Source organism: Lampetra planeri, chromosome 23 (genome assembly GCF_965212315.1).
Source record: "Lampetra planeri chromosome 23, kcLamPlan1.2.h2, whole genome shotgun sequence".
In the NCBI taxonomy this organism is placed as follows: Eukaryota; Metazoa; Chordata; class Hyperoartia; order Petromyzontiformes; family Petromyzontidae; genus Lampetra; species Lampetra planeri.
Genome location: NC_136129.1, coordinates 4,348,065 through 4,358,371, shown reverse-complemented (window position 1 = coordinate 4,358,371; position 10,307 = coordinate 4,348,065). Strand labels below are relative to the sequence as shown.

Sequence of the window (10,307 nt, the reverse complement as noted above, 5' to 3'; positions counted from 1 at the left end):
TCGTGGCGGCCAGTGCCGCGTTCCCCGCCCATTTGCAGACGACCCCCGGCTTGCGTTTGAGGACCTCGTACGCGTGAATGCTCGTGGCGATCGCCAGGGAGCAGATATCCATTTCGTCCGCCACATTGATGGGGACCCCCAACTCGTGGGCCAACGCCAGCAGCTGCTCCGTCACCATGGCGTCCTTCCCCTCCTTATCCATGCGGGGAAAAGCTGCGTCCGCCAAAGCGAGCAGTGCCGTGCGATAGGCGAGCGTCGTTTCTCCAGCCACCTTCCGCCGATCGTAGAACTGGTGGCGACACGTGGAGGGCGGTCCGAACACCTTCGCCATCAGGTGTAGTGCGGCCTGGAGCGTAGAGCGGGACGACCTTGCAGCAGATGTGAAGGCTGCAAGCGCGTCGTCGTCGAGCATCGCTGGCAACGCACGCAGGGCAGTGGTGTCGGACCACCCCGACATCTCCTGATGAGCGAGGAACCTTCGTTGGAAGGCTCCCCAGTCGCCCCCATCCGCCTTGAACGCCGACAGCGCGGGCAATCTTTGCTGGAGGACCCGATCGTCGTCGACGTCGGAGAGATTTTCCCGCGCTCCGCTGTAGTTGTGTAAAATGTCGGCTCGGTTGTCAGGCGCAAAATGGAGAGCTCCGGCGCGCGCTGATGACGTGGGCTGCACTGAGCGGAGGTCTCCGGCCACATGGTGTCCGTGTTTCCCGCCAATCGATGGCGGCCCCTCAAAAACGGCGGCAACTTCCAGACTTTTGGCGCGAAGCGCCTTTTGGCGGGATCCCTCCAACGTCGCTTTCTCCACCAACCCCGCAGCCGTTTTTCCGCTCGCCGGAACGGAGATGTCCGCCAAGACAGCGGCGGCGGCGAGTAGCAACTCCGCCAACCGGGAGTGTGCGTCTTGGAGGCTGGTGTCGGAGGCGAGCGGAGCGTCGGCCATCACCGCGAAGTGCTGCATCGGCGGCAACTCCTCGTCCTCTCCTCCCGAGGTTGGTGTCCCCGGTACGCCGTCGTCGTCCCGACCTCGCTCGTGGGTACGGGTAGTCTTCCTCGTGTCCATACTTCTTGAAGACAGGTTTACTTCTGACGCCAGTTGTAATGTAGTAACTCGGCGGGAGACGACTTCACGGGTAACACACTCTTTATTTTACCAAACTCGTTCACAGGTGACTAACACCTACTTTGTATCTCGGGTGACAAACACCCACTTAGTATCTCGGGTGACAAACACTCACTTAGTATCTCGGGTGACAAACACCCACTTAGTATCTTGGGTGACAAACACCCACTTAGTATCTTGGGTGACAAACACCCACTTAGCTACCCTGGCGACTAACGCCCACTGAGCTACTCGGGTGACCAACACCCACTTAGCTACTCGGCGACTAACGCCCACTGAGCTTCTCGGGTGACCAACACCCACTTAGCTACTCGGCGACTAACGCCCCTGAGCTACTCGGGACACTCCCTGCCCGGGGTGTCCGTCTTGACTGTGGGTCCCCAGCCCGACCCACGTGGGCGTCGGACCCTGGGTCCCACAGTCTCGCCTCCGAGCCGCACAGGGCCCCGGTCCCTACAAGGACGGCGGGGCTAGGGGTCTCGGGGCACTAGGTCTTCAGCTCCGTCTTCTGGTCTTCAACTGGTTAACTTCTCCCCGAGTGCTCTCGCGCGTCCCCCTTTATACCCCACCTGCGGACGTCGCTGCGAGCACCCATCTTATTCGACCAATCACTGGGCGCTGGCTACGATCCCGTTTTCCCACATCTCAGCGTGCCTCACCACCCACGCCGCGCCGCCCCGTCATCTGTCACTCCCGGCGCGCGCGTCCACACCACGCCCACAACGGGTGCCCAACCCCGCACCCCGCGCCGCCCCGTGATCCATCACTGTCACAGTCGGCGCACGTCAACACCACCACTACACTTGCATGCCGGCCCCATCGGTCTATGACTCAAAGGGGGTGGATCGTGCCAATTTATGCTGCCCTATTGATATGATAGCCAGATGCTTTAATCGGGTAGACTAGAGACAATTTTTTTTTTAATGAATATTTTTGTTGAATAATTTTCCTTCACATTTTCTACTTGTTTATCTGTTAATTCGGGCCCCCTTGTGACCGACTGGGCCCCTATGCGTCGAATACGCTGCATACCTACTCCATACTTGCCCCCCCCCCCTGTCACCACTCCAGTCGTATCATGGTGCTGCGTCGACAACCTTGTGGCTCAAATGTCACCTGGGCGTGCGTTGTTGGCTGTCTTTGTTGTTTGCGTCGGTGGCACTAGGTTCTGTGAGGCTTTGCGCGTTTGGTTTTGGGAATCACACGATCCTTTGTTGGACAACCGTGGGGGGTTTTTTTTTCTTCCAGAATAGTTACAACCGCTGTTTACCCTTCCCCCCCCCCCCAAGTCTACAAACGTCACCCAGTTTAAAGAAAATGTTTTCTTAACTCCATTACCTCATGAATGTAAAACAAATTAACCGTTCCAATAAAAAGAGTAAGGAATATGAAATTTGTTTTAAATGCTCCGTTGGCCTAAGCGTTTCTGCAAGGTTCGTATTTGCCAGTGGCAATAGTGTGTGGAGCTACTACACGGCTTGATTATGAGTGTTGGTGAATTAAAACCAGTACAAAGGTCGCCTCGCCAAAGATCAAAGCATCAAATTATTCTCGTCATATTTCAGAAGCTAAGCAGGGACCGAGCCTGGATGGTGCATGGTTGGGCGGCCACCATCATGCATTAAACAGGTGCTATAGGCTGTGGGGCTGTATGTTGTGGGCATAAGCGAAATCATCTCAACGCACGTTTCGAAAATGTGTCATTGACGAACGTGTTGAGTTTTACTCGCGAAATTATCTATCGAGAGAATTCGTATCTCTGGATCATCCCTTGGGATAAATTCTCACCCCCCCCCCTCTCCACCCAAAGACAAAGACATTCCGTATAGCCTTAATAAACTGTAGGGGCAAGTGCTGTTAGCGAACACCTATGAAGGCCGGCACGGCACACGAGGGGGTGGGTGGCCAGCACCACGCCCGGCCGCCTTTGTCTCCCCAGTGGCGATGTTTACACACCGCACCAGGTACTCATTTGAGGCTGAGTCGACCTATGGGAGGCCCAGGACCGGTTCAGAATAATCGTCACTGGTGTTGACCGTGAGTTGGAATCGAACGCCTCCTCACTCCCCACCCCTCACCACTCACCCCACCCCTCACCCCCCCCCCCTTACCACTCACCCCTCACCCCCCCTCACCACTCACCCCCCCCTCACCACTCACCCCCCCCTCACCACTCACACCACCCCCCTCACCCCTCACCCCCCTCACCCTAATACCAACACCCCCTCACCCCCTCACCCCAATACCAACAACTCCCCTCACCTCAACACCCCCTCACCCCAATACCAACAACTCCCCTCACGCCCCTCACCCCAATACCAATACTCCCTCACCCCCCCTCACCCCAATACCCCCTCACCTCCCCTCACTCCCATACTAACACCCCCCTCACCCCCCTCACCCCAATACCAATACCCCCTCACCTCCCTCACCCCAATACCCCCTCACCTCCCCTCACCCCCATACTAACACCCCCCTCACCCCAATACCAACACCCCCCTCACCCCCCCTCACCCCAATACCAATACCCCCTCACCCCCCTCACCCCAATACCAACACCCCCCTCACCGCCCCTCACCCCAATACCAATACCCCCTCACCCCCCTCACCCCAATACCAACACCCCCCTCACCCCAATACCAATACCCCCTCACTCCCCTCACCCCAATACCAACACCCCCTCACCCCAATACCCCCTCACCCCCCCTCACCCCAATACCAACACCCCCCTCACCGCCCCTCACCCCAATACCAATACCCCCTCACCCCCCTCACCCCAATACCAACACCCCCCTCACCCCAATACCAATACCCCCTCACTCCCCTCACCCCAATACCAACACCCCCTCACCCCAATACCCCCTCACCCCCCCTCACCCCAATACCAATACCCCCTCACTCCCCTCACTCCCCCTCACCCCAATACCAACACCGCCCCTCCCCCCAATACCAACACCCCCTCCCCCCAATACCTCCCCCCACCCCCACCCAGAAGTGACGTCAGGGGACTCCGCCCCCCGCAAGGTCTCATTGCCCCCTCCCCTCCGCGCCAAGATGGCGGAGTTCGACTTGACCACCAACATCGGGCGCTGCCTGGACAGGCATCTCGTCTTCCCGCTGCTCGAATTTCTGTCCGTCAAAGAGGTACCGCGCGCGCGCGGGGGAAGCCGTCGAGGCGAATGGACCTTCATCTCGGGAGGTTTTAACCTCCCCACGTCGTTCCCTCGGCTCTCTCCTCCCTTCGCTCTAAGCGAAGCGGCCCGAAACCGCGTTTTGATTTCGTAGCGCGGATAAGGTTAAAGAGCGCCGCGTGCCATTGGAGGAGCCGGGTCACGTGGGGTTCCGCTGCTCGGCTTTGATTGGCCGGGGACTGAGCCGCCGGACCTATGTGGTGTAGGGAATCTGAATGGGGAGCCCTGTGTAGGCCTCTGTGTGAATGGTCGCCGCGCACGTGTGGAATTTATCAATAAGCTTTTATAATTTTAATGTTTACCCCGATGCGGTTATTAACCCACAGAAGTTATTACGGAGTTGTAACGTGAATGGTAACGCTCTAAACATTGAATATATGCCGTTATGTACAAAGGCAAACACCGGGTGGAGCGGTGGTGCAGTGGTTAGTGCACTGAAAAAATACTTTGATACCGGTAAAAAAAAAGGTCCCATTTTGTTGAGTCCATTGTTAGCCGAACACCGCGCTATACATCCTGCCACGTGAGGTTCGATTCCCGGCCTCGGCTAACATCGATGGAGCATACCTGAACCCCCCCAACTCTTGCACAACCCCCACACTGACCAGTGCCTGGAAGTACAGTACAGTACTGTATTGCCAAATCCCTAAAACCGTGTGGGTATTCCGTCGTGCAGCAGTTGATTGTGAAAGGAAGAGGGGGGGTGTACTGTACATGACTCTTTGTTATACACTGCAGGCAGCACGGCTTTGGACGTGTCTCCAGACATTCTTGTAAGCTTTTATACGTTTCTTAGCGTGGCTGTTGGAGGCCACTCTCTTTTTCAGTCCGTGCACCGGTGTGTACAGCTACGATTCCTTTATACCCATGTTCGTGTCCGTGCTTACACTTACGTGGTTAGTCCTGTGCGTGTGTGGTTACACCTGTGTGGATTTACACACACGTGTGTGTGCGCGTGTGTTTACACGTGCGTTTTTGTGTGTCCTTAGATTTATGATGAGAAGGAGCTGCTGCAAGGGAAGCTGGATCTACTCAGCAACACGAACATGGTTGACTTTGCCATGGACGTAAATAAGAACCTGTACCCCAACCAAGACATCCCACAGAGTAAGCGAGAGACGACGGCCAGGTCCATGCAACACTTGGTCATTGTTATATATGTAAAACTTATTTCGTATGGTACGTACCCAACCGTGCCAATCGGAGGTGCGGGGAAGGACAAAAAAAACGAAACACTCGTGACCATGGTGGGAGTCCTAAACAAGTAATCCAAGCCGGTGGACCATGATTGAAGTGCACTGCGTAGACCACTAAACCGTGTTACTGTATTTACCACCACACAGTGGTGGTAGTACATATAGCCTATAAGCTCTAAATGCCGCTTCGAGACTTCTGATCTACACCTGTAAAGATACCACATCACCGCAATAGCGGCCCATTCTATGCAATCTCTGATCAACTTAAAGATTGCACTCGCAATCTTCAAATACCCCACTGGATTTGTTCCCACCTATTTCCCCCCTCTCGCGCTCTGTTCCCCCAGCAATCAAAACTTTCTGTGAAAGCCTCTGGTCAACCTTCGCTCAGTGGGAGGTTGCTAATTTTCCCGCCGCCATAGTCTAAAAGTATTTTCCCCAGCCATCCCTGCTCTTGACATCCTGCCCTAATTCAAGCACAGGCTAAAGTAATTTTTTTCCTTTGCCTAATGAGATAAATTCCCTCTGTTTCTGTACAGCATCTCGAGCTGTGGTCACATTTAGACACTACATACATCCACATTGTGTGATGTTGCTTGTGCCTTGCAGCTCTCAAGGAGAAACGAGCACAGGTTGTATCTCAACTGAAGCAGCTTCAAGCGGAGACGGAGCCCATAGTGAAGATGTTCGAAGACGCGGAAGTCCAGAGGCAGATCCAGAACGCACGGTGACGTCTGCATGCACGCGCATGCTTCAGAATATCACAATCAGAATATTTACTTATATTGGAGGAATCCGATGAGCTATAAAGCTTTTTTTCACAAATGTCCAATAAGGTTCACAGATAACCTGTGAGCGAGTCCCTGTTAAGACCGGAATGGCACATGAGTGGGCCCTGTTGTCCGAACCAAAGTCCTGGCTACTTTTGTCTCTCAACTTTTGAAGTTCTCACAATGCACCAAGTGCTCAATTAAGGCTTCGTCGACCTAGGGGAGGTACATAACAACCTCAGATATTGCTGACCTGAAGTTGAGCTTGTGCAGAACCATAACCACTGAGCCACCGTGTGCACACATGCATACAAACTTTTACGTGAACACCATATACACATATACACATGTACAAATGCACAATGTACACATACACATGCCTATATCAGCATATCTCTCATCAATTATATTGTTAGCCAGTTCCCAAGTTATATAGTCTGCTACGTCAATAAATATATCGCAGCTACACTATTTGCTGCATTCGCTATATCGCCATTTAAATGACTATGAGCTTGATGATGACAATATCAGTGATCATGACAAACTATCTCTGTAGTTGCATTACTAGTGCATCATATTTTATATCTTACATCCCACCTGCTTCAGCTAAGAGAACCACGTACATTACCACGTACCTAACCACCTACATCGCCCATGTACACCTTCACCTACATCACGAAATATATCACCAACTACATCGCGAACCAAGCTACAATGGCAGCCACAGCTGATGTCTGGTGTGTCGCGTGATTGTGTCTCGTGCAGGGATGGACGGCAGCTCTTCGATTACCTGGCTGAGAACCACGGGGTGAGCGAGGGCGGCCGCGTCCCTTTCCTGAGGCAACAGGGGACACAGTGATCCCGCCGCAGCTGCATTGCTCTCCCCTGCTCACGTGACCACCACGGTGTTATGCTTAAGCACCCTTCGTGACTAGCAACACCAGCCCTGCCCACCAGAGCTCGTGTTGCTAGTGACCGCCAATACAAACTCAGTCGCCACCAACTCGTTCGTGTCGCTACCAGGACCAGCCCCATGAATACCAACCGGTTCTATGACATTACACCATTGGACATCCCCAGCTCAGCGACTACCAATTACAACTCTGTTCATTTCCAAATCAGTTCTCATGATTACCGACACCATTCCAGTGACCATCAAAGCCAGCTCAATTTGACTATGAAGTTAAGTATCCATGACCACCTACGACTACCAACATCAACCCAGTGCCGACCAACTCTGTTTAGTGACCGCGCTTGGCTAGCAACAGCAGCCTCGTGACCAAGCTGGGTTTCCTCATTGGCCTTGCTGAATGTATGGACGTTGAACTTCTTTTGCACCGTACATAGCCAACCGTGCTCGTCGGAGGTGCGGAGGAAGGACAACAAACTATACACAAAAATCAGTTTTAAAGAAATCAGTTTTCAATGTAGATGATTTAAAGGTGCATAACCCCAGTGGCTTCCTAATATGGGAAGGAAGAGCGTTTCAGATGGCCGCAGAAGCGCATCCGAAAGTACACAATGGAGTTACCGTCTTTATTCGATGGTTGGCCAAAAGCCGCTGCAAGGATGATTGGCGGCTCTAGTTCCCCTGTCATTTGTGTATGGGGTTGTCAGCTGGCTTCTTCTGCGGTTCCCTTTTCTGTTGTCACTTGATGTGTATGGTTTAGTTTTTTTCTCTCGTGTTTTCGCCACTGCCGTTATGTTTCCCGCATTTAGATCTGCGATTTGAGATGCATTCACATTTAAACGAGTAAAGCTATAGGGTGTAAGCTTTAGTCTCGGCGTCGATGGCAGAATTGGCAGTAGCCTCCAATCACCGTTACAGGCTTTTGAAACCGACGCCACGTGGTTCGATAAAAAAATTTAATTTGGGAAAATGGGAAAAGTTGCTCTAAATATCCTAATGTGATTAAACAAACTGAGTTATTCTACTTAAGTGGAAAATGCTGGTGATTTGTAGCCAAAGCTAATATTGATTGTGAGAGTTGATTCATCACGGCTTGTCCTCTCCTCCCCGTCACGGACTTTGTCCTGCAACGACTCAGTTCCGGGCAGAGTACCTGGACACGCTCTACAAGTACGCCAAGTTCCAGTACGAATGCGGGAACTACTCGGGAGCAGCGGAGTACCTCTACTTCCACCGTGTGCTGGTACCACACCCCACTCGCATTGCACGTGTGTGAGAAACAAAGGCGGCTGGGCGTGGTGCTGGCCACCCACCCCCTCGTGTGCCGTACTGGCCTTCAAGTTGCTCGTTCACAGCACTTTCCCCAACAGTCTGTTAAGGCTATACGGGGGATCTTTGTCCTTGTGCGGTTCCCGCTCGTGGCCACCAAAAGCAGTGACGAATTATCTGAACCAGTCTGGGCCTCACCGAGTGACTCGGCCTGAAATGAGTATGCAGTGCTATGTGTTAACATCGCCACTTGAGAGTCCAAAGGCGGGCCAGGCATGGTGTTGGCCACCCATCCCCATTGTGTGCTGTGCCCGCCTCCATAGGTGGTCGCAAACAGCACTTCCTCCAACACATCTGTTAATGCTACATGGGGGGAGATCTTTGTATTTTTGTCTTTGTTCCCTGGCTTCATCAATTCACGCGGTTTAGTATAGTGAAGTATGGTTAAATAACCTCCACAACCAGCACATAGTGGGGAAGCCCTCATCCAGGGGTGGATTTACATTTACATCACCACATGCATCACCGCGTTCGTGTTAAAAGGCGCTTGTGTAAGCGATAGCCTAAGCTCGAAACAGTTTAAGCTTATGAGCTGTGTGCTTGTTTAGTAGAATGGGCATGTGAGCTGGTAATTTAGTGTCGCTGCGCATAAAATGTAATGGGTTCCGGAGACACTTGTAGAGGTAACTTCTTTATTACGATACAACACTCCAACAGTCCTGATACTAATAGGGTTTTTCCCCTTTTTTCTGGCAACAAAACTGACACCTTTTGCAAGGAATCATGCTTACATTAACCACAATACTTGCAGTCAAATGCAAACAAAAAACAATACTCTGATACTCTGTTACGGCCTAGGGACACAGCCTAGGGACACAGCCTCCTCCTAGCGTGCCTGACTCTGGCTACACTCTGGGGTCCTTGACACCACCGGTCGCCCCCGCCCACTGCGGTTGTCACCCCCCACCCCTACTCCCCCAACCCCCTTCCAGGTCCCTGCCAACGACCGCAATGCTCTGAACTCGCTGTGGGGAAAGCTGGCGTCCGAGATCCTGATGCAGAACTGGGAGGCGGCCATGGAGGACCTGTCCCGGCTCAAGGACACCATCGATAACAACGTGCGTTGCTGGGAGAGACATGGGGCGGCTTGCTTAGGGCATGGGACTTAGGTTCACAATGACCGTGTCTATGCCGTTGAGGTACCGGACGGACGATATCTTTGGGTGAAGCCGTGGGTGTATCTCGTTAGGCCTATATTGTCCATTTAGTTGCCGCAGAAAACACACGGCGAAAACCTTGGGTTCAAGCCCCAAGGCTTGGTGTGTCTCCATAGGCTCGTAATGGCTACTTGGGAGCCACAGAGACGGACGGAGCTGTTGATTGCTTGAGCCTTCTTGAGTGCATCTCAACTCCACTGCCCCCAGTAATCGTGTCCAATATATTTTTGTGTCCAGATTTTGCCACTAGGTGGCAGTTGTATCATGTGCTGAAAGATGGCTGTGGCACCCTTGCACTTTTGAATGTGGTTGTCAATTTTTGTCGTGTTGCTACAATGCATTAATGTTGTTGCCGTGTTGTCATTGCCACGCTCTTGTCGCGTTGTCACGCCGTTGTCGCCGTGTTCCGCCCGCAGTCGGTCAGCTCCCCGCTGCAGGCGCTGCAGCAGCGCACGTGGCTCATCCACTGGTCCCTCTTCGTGTTCTTCAACCACACAAAGGGGCGTGACAACATCATCGACCTCTTCCTCTACCAGCCACAGTGAGTGGCATAACACCGGGACTCGGGAAATGAAATGACTAGGACTGATGTAACACGAGGGCACAAACTTTTGGACGGCGTGTCGTGTCTTAC

General features: G+C 53.0%; 1 protein-coding gene across 1 annotated transcript in view; it reads left to right on the top strand.

The window, feature by feature from the left end:
* Nucleotides 1-4,116: 4,116 nt before the first annotated feature.
* Nucleotides 4,117-10,307, top strand: part of EIF3E (eukaryotic translation initiation factor 3 subunit E) — a 28,360-nt gene continuing 22,169 nt past the window's right edge. The window contains exons 1-7 of the mRNA XM_078604821.1: nt 4,117-4,264; nt 5,301-5,418; nt 6,117-6,234; nt 7,043-7,085; nt 8,326-8,430; nt 9,449-9,574; nt 10,090-10,214. Coding sequence (XP_078460947.1) covers nt 4,175-4,264; nt 5,301-5,418; nt 6,117-6,234; nt 7,043-7,085; nt 8,326-8,430; nt 9,449-9,574; nt 10,090-10,214 — 725 coding nt within the window. The 5' untranslated portion in view covers nt 4,117-4,174. The remainder of the gene's footprint in view (nt 4,265-5,300; nt 5,419-6,116; nt 6,235-7,042; nt 7,086-8,325; nt 8,431-9,448; nt 9,575-10,089; nt 10,215-10,307) is intronic.